Source organism: Channa argus, chromosome 11, assembly GCF_033026475.1.
Source record: "Channa argus isolate prfri chromosome 11, Channa argus male v1.0, whole genome shotgun sequence".
Classification (NCBI taxonomy): Eukaryota; Metazoa; Chordata; class Actinopteri; order Anabantiformes; family Channidae; genus Channa; species Channa argus.
This window is the reverse complement of record NC_090207.1, coordinates 10,715,572-10,730,147: the sequence shown is the minus strand read 5'-3', so window position 1 is coordinate 10,730,147 and position 14,576 is coordinate 10,715,572. Positions and strand designations below refer to the sequence as shown.

At 38.3% G+C, this 14,576-nt stretch overlaps 1 protein-coding gene across 3 annotated transcripts; it reads right to left on the bottom strand.

Annotated features, from left to right (window-relative positions):
- Nucleotides 1–4,402: 4,402 nt before the first annotated feature.
- Nucleotides 4,403–13,539, bottom strand: hsd17b3 (hydroxysteroid (17-beta) dehydrogenase 3). 3 transcript variants are annotated; one of them, XM_067522257.1, is made up of 12 exons: nt 13,045–13,183; nt 10,651–10,854; nt 8,828–8,874; nt 8,632–8,707; nt 8,408–8,515; nt 8,212–8,279; nt 8,050–8,094; nt 7,805–7,839; nt 7,608–7,689; nt 7,459–7,524; nt 7,203–7,352; nt 4,403–7,019 (listed from the first exon to the last, which is right to left on the bottom strand). In XM_067522257.1, coding segments are annotated over exons 2-12 (807 nt in total). In that variant the 5' UTR covers nt 10,652–10,854; nt 13,045–13,183; the 3' UTR covers nt 4,403–6,890. The 3 variants fall into 3 exon arrangements, with proteins under 3 accessions (XP_067378358.1, XP_067378356.1, XP_067378357.1); XM_067522255.1 differs by lacking the exon at nt 10,651–10,854 and having other exon boundaries at nt 13,045–13,539; XM_067522256.1 differs by lacking the exon at nt 13,045–13,183 and having other exon boundaries at nt 10,651–11,025.
- Nucleotides 13,540–14,576: the final 1,037 nt, after the last annotated feature.

Here is a 14,576-nt window from a genome sequence, read left to right as displayed (position 1 = left end):
TGTAGAAGTCAGTCTGTGACACCCAGTTTGATTTGATTAGTCAAAAGCTATGAATGAGTGTTGACCCATTCTGACCTGGGCCTCTAGGCTCACGTCTCCAGACTGTCACTAATTAAAAGCTAGCTCGTGTCCTTGAGAGTGGATTTACAAAAAACTAATTAACAGTATTTTCTACAAATTCCCATTCGGAGACTTAAACCAACAACTATTTGGCCACCACTTACCTGTCAAAGCTTATCTGTTACCTTCATTTGGTTATTTGTCTGTACAGAAGACCTCTGTTATCCAGACACACAGAGTGCCCTGATTTGCCATAACTCAATAGTCTGAAGCAAGCCAGTCCACATGATGGAATAACATTTGTTGATCACACATCTCTGTATGAAGATGCATGTCACCCAGTGGCGCGGTGAGTCCGTCTGAGGAGTTTTTAATAATTTAATAAAACGGCAGAGGTGTATACTACAGGTGAATAAGAATGATCCACTGTGTGGTCTGCCAATGATAAAAGGAGACAATGTTTCTGTGATAAAACCAGTGTGACATCTTGAAACATTTTTACTTTACCTAAATATGTATATTTAAATAAATATACCGACCCTCTGCTGTAGAAAAATGTATTTGATGTCTTACGGTTTTGCTTTTTACTGCAGCAGCAAAGTAGTAAGGCATGTTCAGATTATTCCAGAAAAGTAACTTTGGTATGAGCACTGGATGTTCCTTTCACTGTGACTTTAATAGTTTAACATTCAAGTCGATGGCTAATCGGCTTTGTCCAGAAAGTGTGATTTAGTCCTTTTTGATTGACAGTAATTAAACAAACGATCGTCTGATTTAAATATTGGGAAAACCTGATTGTGTAGAGAATGTGTGGCATCAGCCAACTAACTCAGCCCCAGCCACTCAAAACCAGTAAGAACAGCACGGCGTAAACAAATACAGAACACCAAAAACTGTTCTAGTTTGCGCAGAATATTGTGTTAATGTGTTTTTTTTGTTTGTTTTTTTTTCCACAACTGAAAATTGTCAGGGTCTTAACCTTTCAAGAAGTATGTGTGTAGATCTCCTCAGGGCAACTGCAACAATGTTATTAGCCTTAAAAACATTGATTTATGTCACCGTAATAGGTGTTTATAAGAAAACAGGATAAATAGTTTGTATCTAAGGCCTTTGAAAAGAACTTTTAGGTGACTCAGCAAGAAAATAACTACATTAGGGGCGTGCATTGTCCTCCCGTTGTTACGGTAACAGGCTGAGGAGGTCTCTAAATGTGAAAAAAGAACTCCCCGTGTTCATTAGGAAATTACACACCATTTGCCCCTCATTCCTATCCAGTTACCCAGGCAACTGTTAGCTATAATTTGGGTTAATTCACTGGCTCCTGGACTCTTCCGTTCCCCATTGGGCCCCATCATAAAAGGGGTAGATGCACACATGCTTGTACAAACTAACTTTCTAATGCAGTAGCACACACAATAAGTGAGATCAATCCTCATTTTGTTTGCTTCTCATGAACACAGCTGGAAATGGGCTGTTTGTATGAAAAGCAGCGAGATGCGCTTCATTCCACACCTGTAGGTTACCTACAGTGGGCAAGTGATGAAATTCTAGACAGAGTTGTACAGTTGTTGAAAATACAATGCATCTTCTTTTCTTATTTTGTACAGAAAGACACTTGTCCTCTTTGACCCTGTCCTGGAGTTTAGAGGAAGGTCTACTGTTTAGCTCTTTCAGAACAAAAGGTATGGAAAATTGTGTGTTTTTCCATGGGGTAAATATTGAGAGAGCAGAAATATAAACGTTAAGGAAGAAAGGCTTGTCTGCGCTGCCTGAGTCTCTGTTGCACATCCAAAGGCCTGTGCATCACTCGATCCTTTGTTTAGTGTAGAGACGTCTCCGTAAGCAAGCGGCTGCCTCTTTGCTCCAGCTGCAGCCTCCGTACTGTTTATGTTTGCTGGGCTTTTTGCCTTGAAGAGAGGCTGTACAAGCAAAGCCTGGCCATATGTGAGCAATGGGCCATCAGAGAATGCCCTTGTCATTACTTTTTCTTTTTTAATCTTTGTTTCATTTTTTCTTTTCACGTTTTACCCTTTCTCCGCCCCCATGCTGTCTATTCACCTACACTGTATCCACTTTTCCTGTTTCCCTTTGTCTTGTTTGCTGTCTCTTGATGGTGGTAGTTTGCTGTGCACGCCATCCCTGACAGCCCTGTCTTTTGGAAATGTTTAATGGTTGGAATTATCTTCTTGAGTTTCAAAGACCCTTGTCCAGAAGAGGAGGGAAGTGGTAGTTATTGTTACTCCTGTGAGAACCAATTACCCCTAAAAACCTCTCTGTGAGGATGAATCTCTGTGTGCTCAGCAACAAGGTTTCAGAAGCAAAGTGGCAATTATGACAGAAATATTTCAACTCTTGTGTAAATATTCCAATATTTATGCTGGTGTGTCCTGCTGTCAAACCCCAGCACGTTCAAAAGATGGAACATTTTCAAACAGAAAGCCACTGAAGGAAATATGGAGTCAAAAATGTATATAGTGTATGTAATTGGCTATTGGGGCTTTATAGCTTTCTGTTATTTCCCTCAAGTATTTTTATTGGGTGTTCAGTATCCAGTAGTGCTGTGGGTAAAATGGCTATTTTGATTCAACAATTATCATATTAGATTGAATGTTTTATAAAGGTGAATAAGTTCCACTCTTAAACTAAAATTACGGGATCAACCTGGAAAACGTGCGAGGTGGGTTTAGTTTAGGGGTGTGTGGGTGTGTGTGTGCGTGTATCTGAAGGTTAGTGGTCCTGACCTTGGCTTCTGGGTGGGCTGCAGTGGCAGAGTGCTTTTCTTGGATCATCTCTGGCTTCTTCTGTTTACTGAAACAACAAGCAAGCAGTGTCCAGGGAGGAGAGAGGAATCACACAGGGAGCATCCTCAAAGGCAGCACCTCTCTCCTTTTATTTCTCCTGTTCAAACACACACACATAAATACACAATCTTTGTGAAGAGACCATACTCAAAGCCCCGACCACCCACGTAAGCAATGGTCAGCCACTAAAATGAAAATGGTGACTTCCATGAACCCCTTCGTAAAAGAATCGTCTTCTACAGGTATTAGACATGTTTAAGATACTCTCACTTAATACTAATGTGATGCCACTGATAGTAAAACCATTATTCTGCAGATATAGCACAGAAGCTCCCCCCACACTGCTAGTTTGTAAAGGATTTCCTCTTCTTGGCTACCATTGACCTGCTATTATTAAAGTATTAATCTTATCAACTCTGAAAATCTCATTTGATGGTAGTGACTTTGAAACTGCTTGATTAAAAGGTGTCATTATGTTTTGGTAACACTAAATTGCAGAGCACCTCAGGTGAGGAAAGTCCCAGCTTTTGAGTAACAAGGTTAAACACCTTTTGATTGTAGCTGCAGGTGACGCACACACACACTGAGGGAGCCTGATAGGGATGCAACTACTGGAACATAACAGATAAAAAATCTCTAAGGAAATCCCCAGTGGTGAAGAGAGGTGTTATTACATTTAATAAAAAAAAAGAGTAGTTTCACTAGTTTTGACATGAAGAGTTTTGTGCTGGATTGAGACTGGATTTAGTCGTGGCTTTTTAGACTTTAGTGTTTTGTAAGATACTGCAGCTTCTTCAGAAATATTGTCAGTGTCTTGGTATTTTGATAAAATACAGGCTTAGCAATAAACAATCTGAAATAACCTGACTTTTTACACCATTAGCTTTAATAAAAAGCGTGTCTCTGTGTGTGATAGTGTGCCTTGTGTGTGATCAGCCTGCTGCAAGTCCATCTTGCAGTGATCAGAGGGCACTGTGAAACCTTTACCCTTCATGCCCTCTAGTGATCATGTTGAATATTACCACAATCACAGAGTATTTCGTGGAGGAACCAACAGAGTGAATACAAGACAGTAATAATATGCTTAGGCCTGTTGAGCAATGCCACCTCATAGCTAGAAGCAGAGGGGCTCTTTGCCAGCAGGCAGGGCAGGCAACTGCTTGGGGGCCGAGGCCAGTAGGAGGACCCCCAGGGCTGACACAAGTTAGTCTGCAAATGATCCGCTAACTTGCACAATACCTTTTCTGTTGTAAACTGAGGAAAGCTGTGTTTGTATTGGCCCTGACATAGACTGGCAGCCTGTCCAGGATAATAATTGTTGCGTATCCAGTTAGAGAAATTCCCTAAACAAATGGGTTAAGGGCAGCACAGTGGTGGAGTGTTTAGCACTGCCACCTTACAGCTAGAGGATCCCTGGTTCAAATCCTAAATTCAAATGTACTCTGCTTCTTGCCCATTGTAAAGCTAAGATAGGCCCTCTAGCTCTATCGCTATCTGTATCTGTATCTCTATGTCTATCTATACATGGTACAACAGATAGATACATAGATATGTACTTTATTCAACCCAATGGGAAAAAAATCACATCAATACATCTTGACATACAAGTTGAATTTTGGAGAAACATGATCAAAAGTAAAACAAACAAAACATAAAGCCATTGAATACGTCTGTCAGTGTCATTGACACAATATCATACCATAAACTACATTACAGTGCATGGCTGCAACAATATTAACAACAGAAGAAGCTGTGAGACAGATTTAAAGGAGACTTTAAAGAGTCGGGATTAAACTATTACGGATACTCACTTTGAAAATAAATATAGCTGTGCATTCTGAGATTATGTTTTTTCATTTCTCGATTAAGCTTTAATAGTGTTGTACCTATTGTAAAGGTTCTGTAACCATCACAATAAGCATCAAATTATTCTTTTCTCTTTTAAAATCCAAGCATGTATCATCTAGGCTCCATGTTGCTGTGACTTCCCTTCTCGCTCTCTTTCTCAAGTCACTTTTCCATACTCTCTCATGGGGGGATAATTAATCATAGCTGTCTAAACGGCCCAGTCATCTGTGATTAGTCACTCATTTAGCTCATACATCTCTGTGACACATATTAATTCAAATGCTGGTATGAATGTTTTTGCATGCCTTAAACACTGTACATCATCCTGTAAGCAGCAGGCAATCAAACCCTCGTCTCAGGTGTATTCTCATTACTCAGGAACCACGTAGAAGCTCATCAATTCTTCTCTGCATCCCACTGGATTTGTGGATATTAGAGCAGTGACAGACACCTTAGCTAAGTCATCTGCTAGTGCACTCACCTGATCAAATGTTCCAACTCAGAAAGGAAGAAGAGGATGATAATAACAAGAGCAAGACAACCCCGGACTCACCGTCACTCATATTCCTTTATAAGATTTACAACTTTGGAGAACTAGGCACATAGTGTCAGTAATGTCAATGCATTAATCACATTCCTTTAGACCAAGGACCAATCAGACCAATCTTTCAAATCGTAAAATCTTAGAATATGAGTGAATATGAGTGACGGTGTCTTGCTGAACTGGAGGAACCATCCTGTTTTGTTGATGACACATGATGATGTAAAATACACACACACGGGCGCACCTGCAGCTGTTATTTTCATCCTCCTCTTTTTTGTCCTTTGAGCTTATCCTGTGAGCTCAGGGTCGCCACAGCGGATCATTGTCCGCATGATGATTTGGCAGAGTTTTTTTTTAACGCCGGATGCCCTTTCTGATGCAACCCTCCCCAATTTCTACCGGGCTTGGTCGGGCACTGCTGGGCATGGGAAAAGGCTGTTAGGTTCAGTGTCTTTCCCAGAGACACTTCGACATATAGCTGAACCACTCACCCTGTGGCCCGTGGACGACTGCCTTTACCAACTGAGCTACAGTCGCCCCTTGAGAGATGTCAGAATAAATGTTAATATTAATGTAAATATAGTTTTTTGAGAACATTAACTAGAGTAATGCAATTAATGTCTGTATAAAGATGTACTGGGGAGCTAACTTGTGCTATAGGTGTATAGTAGATTTAGCTTTTTGTTTTATTTTAATTTCATGTGGGTTTGGTTGCTGAATGAAACATCAAGATGTTATGGCTTCTTAATTGGATCTATCACCCCCCCAAAATGGAAGGAGTCAATGCATATTAATTTTCAAATTAATCAGCGACTACAGTTGAATTCTAGAGTAACTTACATGATTACACAATTACATTGACATGTATTAAATGAAATACACAACAAATACAGATGATACAACAAATTGTATCACAATTATTCATGCTAAGATGGACAACAATGACATGTAAATAATAATAATAACATCAAATAAAAAGATAAACAAAGCAGTGACACTGTGCATCCTTGGGGTCAGCACAAAAATGTTATGAACAACAAATTCTGATGTATCATCTTGGATGTATCATCCTGTCAGCACATAACATTTTTTAATTTACCCTTAGTTATTATAAATTATGGTACATTATTTACCATAGTTACCATAATTAGTTTTGTGGTTTATTACTAGATTATGTGATTTTTTGAACTTAATAAAATCTAGATAATCTGCTTTGTACTTTTACTTGAGTTAAAGATTTGAAGTGGGAATTGTTTCAGGCCAATATTTGCACTTTTAATCAAGTATTGAGTTTGTGTACTTCTATTGCATCTGCAGGTAGTGTATCACATTTTGCTGCATGTGGGGCTGTGGAGCTGCAGACACCTTAAGAGTGGCTGTGCTGACTTCTATCCTTGATGACATTATTAAGATCACCTTTGTAAATGTGGCTGATCGGTAAAATAGGCAATGAATGGAGGAATTTCCTATTCTAAGAGGAGGAATCGTATTTTTGAAATAAAATGGATGGATAAAAAACTAATAAAAAGTGTAAGCACTAACTTAACAGCAGCTGATGCTGCAGCTTTGACAATGTCTATTTAAAAGTGAGGAATATTTGACCCAAACACTCTTCCTGCTTGATCAAATAACTAGTTTTAAATAGTTGCACTTGATTCAGTCATGGATGCCTTGTGTGCTATTTTTATCTTGATCACGTCTTGTACACGTTGTAGCATGGACTCTGTGTAGAAAACCTGCAGAGGAACAGACTGCAACAACCAGCCCTGTTTGCCCATACCAACACACACACACACACACACACACACACACACACACACACACACACACACACACACACACACACACACACACACACACACACACACACACTTAATTACAAGAACAAGTCTGTCATGTTATGCAGCATTTATTTGGCATTATCAGATGCTTGTTCCAGAAAGTCTTACCAGAACTGTGTGACAGACACTCCCGTGTGTTTTGTCTCCAGCTTTGAGGTATTGCAGGGAGCTTTTTACAAAGTCCTGTGGAGACAGAGTCACTATGTTTGTTTTTTGGTAGGCTGCTAGCCGAGTTGAGACTCCAAATGGAGCCACTGTCTGGGAAAACAAGAACAATAAAAATGTAAATTACTTGATTGACATGCCATGATTTTAAAGATTTCAAGAAGGAACAAACGCATTTAAGTACTATACAGTTAACAACCTGTATAATAATTCCTTTATCTTTGTATTCAGCTTGAAGACCTTGAGAAAATAGTTCTACAAACACCTAGAGAAACAAACATTAAAACATAAGTCATCATACAACATGCTTTGGACAGATGAGAGGTATACTAGTGATGTTGTGGTTACCTTAGATGCAGCATACAGGGTGTACAAAGGGAAAGTAATAGAGATGACCCCAGAAGAAATATTCAGAATCACCCCTTTTCCTCTGTAGACTCACAGAAATTTGGGGTTTTACATTAGTGGCCAGGACTTCAAAGTTAATCAGTATGTGATGATTTCAGCATATTACACATTAGAAAAAACAAAAGTGGATGAAAAACCTGTTCACCATGCCCGGAAGGATAATTTTGCACATCTGGAGAAAAAACAGGTCAGAGAAGTCTATTTGTTTGGATAGAGAGCACATTCATAATAATGTGTAATTTCAATTGGTTCACTGGATCAAATTCATATAGTCAAAAACTGTATTTATTTCTGTATGCAGTATGTCAGCAGTCACCCGTCACTATGACTTAGTGTGCAAGAACTGAAATACATTATAGTATTTTGAAATACACAATCTTACCTTGGCCATAGTTTTCACATTGCAGTTTATCACATTTGTAATTTCCTGGAAAGATAAAAACGTGTGTCCCAAGTTAGCTGTCTTCATTAATGATTAAGGGAAATTGGTGGATACAGTGAATGACTAGAGTTGAATTACAGTTTAACTATAGGTACCACTAACCTGGTCCAGCTCTGCAGAGTCAAGGAAATTGTTGGGGATTACATTCGGCAGAATGCCTACATTATTTACTAAAAAAGAAAATAAAAAAATCCAGTTATATAAAGAGCAAGAAAACTAGCAAATAAAATATATGTTCTTACATTTGGTATTGGTGAACACAACCATGTTTCAAACATTACATATAAATATGTCCAACCTAGAACCCCAATGTTTAGGTCCTTAAGCTGAGCCTCGATTTCACTGAAGACATTTTCTTTTGTGAAGTCACTTACTATCACTTTCACCGTCTGCCCTGTAGTATCCCCTGTAAGGAGCGCAATTTGTGGGGTCAGCGATATACATTATATTATTTGTATTTGTAGATCCAAATGTTAAAAACTGACACTATCTGACAGATAAATGCAGAAAGTGATTTTTTACCTATTTCCTTGGCAACTTGGTCCAGTCTTACTTTGGTTCTACTCATGATAACCACATTCATTCCTCTCTCAGCCAGCTGATGAAAGCCATAATGCAGTGTTAGACAGGGAGAGAAAGTAAAGCACAGATTATTTGGTGTTTTGACCTTTCGAAATCTATGAACTTTTGGTGTTCTTATAGCTTGTCGGATACTTACTGCAAATGCATATGCTCTTCCTATGCCCTCTGAACCCCCGGTCACCACTAAAATGAGGGTGGACAACTTAGTGTTCCAGATAAAATCCATCATTAATCAAATAATTTTATCCTGCAATTTATATCCTGAAAACTAAGAGCATTGAGAATCCTTATAGAAACTAGTTCAGACAAATACAGCTGTCTGTATTTGTTTATAACCCACTCTGTTCTAACAGAATGTACTAACACAGTGTGTTCCCCAGTTCTGATAAAGAATTCTCTCAGAACAAACAGGAACTGTTTGTTTCTTAGTGCTCGTGACTCTCCCATCGACCTTTTAACCTCGATTGCAAAAATCACAGCCTCCTTTTTTCACCATTTTAAAACATTTAGAGAAAATATTTAAAAGGATATCAGATAGGGTGGAAGGTAGTGGTTGGCAGAACAGGAGTTAGCCTCTTTTCATTTGTTAAACAGACAAACTGGGTGCCTCTCTCTTGCTTCTGCAAAATAACAATTGTGTCAAGTTCCCATGTGCTGGGAATTGATTTAATACTGGTCAGACCAGTGTTTGTTTTCAACAGTGACACGATTATCCTGACGGTGGCTCTGTTTACCAACATTTTGGATAAAAAAAAAATAATTGCAATTTAATTTGCAATGATACGATTAAGATGTGTGTTAAGGATAAAGTAAAGAATAAATTCACATTTTTTTGAGTTGCTAGACCAATAATAGATCACTTCCTAAAGGCCTTTCAACGGAAGTGATAGAGCCCCACATCAACAATCATTGTTCTCTTATTCTTTTTAGTGTGAAAAAACCTTGGCGTGCTTTCCCCATTCCCTGTTGAGTTGCAGTGAAATGGAAGGGAAGGGAGGAAATGTATTAAAATGCAGCAGCTTTCAAAGAAAGCCATTTAGTGGTTTGGAAAGTGGTTTTCAGATCAGCTATAAAACATTTTGTACAAAGGGACCCCTGTACATTTTGGTCCCCGTGACTTAAAGTAATACATCTTTGGATTTATCATCACAAGGTGTGTATTGATTGGAGTGATGGCTACACCAAAAGGACAAGTTCAGAGTTTAAATGGAAACCACAATATGCAACTTACACTAAGCTTCTACTAATGTGAGACTTACATCAATCCACTCTGCTCTGCTCATCCCTCTCTCAACTTGCTTTGCTATGCCCTGCAATTTGTACCTTTGCTCTGCAAATTATTATTCTGTCATTCTACAGTCTTATAGGTACATTTACGGTGCCCATAAGACAGACTCGAACAGTTTTCAAGGATTCCTCTTTTACAATCCATAGACGCCCAGTTTTAAGGGTTCTGCTGTATTTGGACATACATTAAATTGTGACTTTAAATGCTTGGTTGCAAATCTCTATAAAGTCTGGAACAAATAAATACAGCAGATGCCCGGTTTCTTCCCTGGTGATGCTCTGTTAGGCATTTATAGCAGGTGTTGTCAGTTCCTGCTTGTTTTGGGGGATGTTTTGCCTTCGGGGAACTTCATCCTCCTGAAATTCATCCTCAGATGGCCTCAGGTCAGATAACTGACACGGCACATATTAATTGTCTCATTTTGCATACTGAGTCAAAATGATGAAAACTGTGTCCAAATATTTATGGTCCTGTAGCGCTGCTGCCACCATTAAACAGTTACTCCTACATGAACTGAGGAACTTTGTGTCCATGTGTGAAGCACCTGTGACCATGATGCAATCAGCTTAGTTCTGAAGCAACTTTCTCCCAAACAGCTGCATGAATCTCTGAGTCGTGTTCATTAATAAAGCTCAAATAAAACATGACACTGAACTCTGTGCAGTACTTACTGGACTGTTGTGGTGAGGGGCAATGTGATTATGAATGTAAATCAAAAGATCAATGGTTTTCAGCTTGTCCCTTCAGGGGTCGCCACTGCAGAATGTGTTCTGCATGTTGATTTGGCATGTGTTTATGCCTGATGTCCTTCCTGCCCATTTTTGTCCGGGCTCAGGGCTGGCACTGAGGTCACCCTCAGTGCCAGCATAACATTCCTAGAGATGTTTAAAGAAGCAGAGCTGTGAGTCCAAGCGATAGACTTCATGTTCAAAAAAATGTTCATTTGCAGCTAAGATAATGCAAAAAAATTAAAATATGTGCAGAAAACTGCATATAATTGCTTTGCAGTTCTTTTACTGCGAGTATGTGTTACAGAAAAAAGACCCCCCCCCCCCCCCCCCCCCACTGACGCACATTCCTGGAACTGGATTGGCAGAAATCCTTTGAGTTCTAATCAGTCACAGAAGTTATCCGTGTTTTAATGCTACACAATTCACACGACTAGTGAATTTGTAGCATTCTTAAGTATTGTAACCCCATAATTACACTACTAACTTCTGCTACTAAGAAAATTAAAATAGTGTCAAGTTCTCATGTGTTGGGAATTGATTTAATGCTGGTCAGACCTGTGTTTATTTTCAACAGTGACATGATTTTCCTGACTCTGGATCTTTTTTTACCATTTAACATTTTGGATAAAATGTTTTATCAATTTAATTTGCAATGATACGATTAAGATGTACGTTAAGGATAAAGTAAAGACTAAATTCCCATTTTTTTTGAGTTGCTGGACCAATAAGAGATCATTTCCTAAAGGCCTTTCAAAGGAAGTGATAGCGCCCAACATCAGCAGTCCTTATAGCTCCTTACAGTCCAGTCTTATTCTTTTTAGTGTTGAATTGTCTCAGTGTGCTTTCCCCATTCCCGGTTGAGTACCAGTGAAAAGAAAGGGAAGCGAGTCTTTCAAAGAAATTACTTTAATGGTTTGGAAAGCAGTAAAGCAGTTGTAAAGCAATAATGACAATTTCAAACCCCCCCACCCTGTGTGACCCACATTCCTGGAACTGTACTGGCAGCAGTCTTGTGGATTGTAACCTGTCAGAGAAGTTCTTCGTGTTTCTTCAAGACTAACGAGTTTAGTAGAATTTTTATGTTTTATAATTCCATAATTACACTATTAGTAAGCGTAGGGCTGGAAAAAGTGTGGTGGAGCAGTGAGAGGGATGGCTGCATGGAGTGGAGTGAACTAATTTTAAGTTGCATGTCATTTCTGGCTTGATTACAAAAACTTACTTATTGTCTCCTCTAAAGTGATATTCCTCAGAGAAGCACCCACTGTCCTCAAAAACTATTCAACCACACGCACACACAAACACACATACTTAAAACTGAAAATAAATATATAAATAAACTAATGTAAATGCGTTTTATCAGATTGTTAAGAGGCAAATGAATTCCTAGGGATTTAGTTTCTACAGAACAGAACATCCTGTTCTGATGACTGTTTTTTCCTGTGGTAGAATGGAATGAAACCAATCTTTAAAAGACAGAAAAAAAACAGCTCAGTACTCTGTTTCTTTTCTTTCTTTCTTCTGCTAAAAGAAGTTTTTTTTAAGCTGCTTTTAGCACTATGAGAGACTGAATAACCTCTTTAGATGATGCCAAAGAGGATGTCCTAAGATGATTACACAGCTCAGGATCTGCAGAGACACGTTTCAGTGTAGATACTGGGAGAAGATCTGAAGGACATTCAGAGATGATTCTGGAAAACTAATAATATCCACAGTTTTAGATTTCTTTTGCATTATCCTTTATCCCGTGTCACCTTACCCTAAGGGCACTTAATCACAAAACACTGTAGGAGGACAGTGTAATTTATACTTTTATTAGTGTTTTGACATCACAGACAAAGATTATTCTAAGTTTGCAGACCAACTCGGAATAAATGTTCTGTTCTACTAGAGAGAAAATGGCAGAAATGTCTTCTGATCTGTAGATACATTAATAACAATACTTAATGTATGTAGCAGCTCAATTGGTATGAAAAAAGCCAAAGGAAAGTCAGGACTTGCCCTTTTTTTCACACATTGCAGTGTGCAAGTGTGAGCTTGTGTAAATGTGAAAAATCTAAACTACCTTGGAACTGGAAACTCGTCTTTATCATTTAGAGTTTTTAAAAATTTGAATAGGCATATTTTGACATTTGGACTTTCAATGCATTTTAATGCATTCACACAACCATCATGATTATGTAACAAAAAGACACAAATGTAGTTTTATAATATTTTAAACATTTCTATACATTGAAAAAATATAATATTATAAATTGTCCTGATACTAAATGTAATACTAGACCGATGACTTATGACTTTAGAAAGCTACACACACGCACGCGCACAGCTCACCTGCCCACTCTCCCAGAGAGGCGAAGAAGGTCTTCGGCAGTGGAAACCACAGCTTTGGAAAAAACATCCTACTGAAAAGCAGCAGTTTCGCTCCATAGTAGACAACAAGTGCAGCACCAAAAAAGATACAAAACAGTTCAATTATATCCATGGCTGACAGCACAACAAAGTCAGGATTAAAGCCTCTGGTTAAAAGTTCAGTGATTCACTGAAAGTAAAAACGACAGCAGGGCCAAACGACACTCCCATTTCAAGTACACCCCTTCCAACACAGACAGGCAAAAACATTAAGAGAGAGAGACACTCATCTCATTCTTTCTTTGGCGCGTAAATGCTGAACTAGTTGAACTGAGGTAATAAAACATTAACTGTGATTCCGTAGAAACTCAAATTACGTGCCCGTGGGAAAAGTCCTGCAAGCCAGAAAACAAATAAGGTTTTGGTTAAATGTGCACTACACAAGCGGGTTTATTCCATATGAGCACGTTCTGCGCAGAATCTGCGTGCAGGTTAGTTTTCTGCGCGACTTGATCCCGATTTCTACTGACGTCACACATACGTAGGGAAACGTAACCTTGCTACAGTTTAAAAAAAAAATAAAAACAAAATAAATAGGTGCAGTTTATGGCCCAGCCTGCTGGGAGTTGCAGTCAACCGACTACAAAACCCCAGGCCATTATGGGAAACGCCTGGCTCGCACAGCTGATTGGTTCCGGAGTTAATTTTTAGTTAGTTACCATCAAGATCGATTCTCTGAACATAATATCATCAGTTTATACAGTATCACTCATACTGTGTTCCATTGCTAAGAATCTATTCTATGCCATGTGGCACATGTCACATGTTAGGCATGTGAAGATTCTTAAAATAACATCTGCACTGACGTGAAGCTGTAATTATCTAAATATCAGTAATTAAAATGTATGTATTTTTTCCCCTGTGTTTATTGACTGATTGTGTTTCATTTATGGTTTATATCAAATTATTTTAATCAGCAGCAAAAGATTTTGTGAATTGAAATCCATTTCATGCCAAACATGAGTCATATCAGCATAATCACAGATAATCTGCTTAGCATTTTACAGTAAGTTTCATTATCAGATAGAAGAACAAGCTTTCAAAAGTTATGAAGATTGAGTAAATTATCTTCAATACTTATTTGGGGATGTTATATTTATTATATTATGCTACATTTATATTTAGACCTCATGGGATGGGAGTAAAAATAGCTTTATTATTTATGGAAAATGTGGAAACTGAGCCCAGGAAACTTTGGTATGGGGAGTTCCAGGATGCTAATTGTTAGTCTTCTATTTTTTGATTTGGAAGATATTTAACCATGAAGGAAATTTTTCAATGTGTCATATTTCAATAGTTTGTCTTTTCTATTATAGTCTAACTCTACACAAATTACATGTGCAACCTTTTATGTCAATAGATATCGATATATAAAGACTTGCCCTTAAGTTCAGATTCAGTTAAAATGTTGTCTAAAATACTCCTTATTCTTGTTAAGGTAGTAGTATATCAAG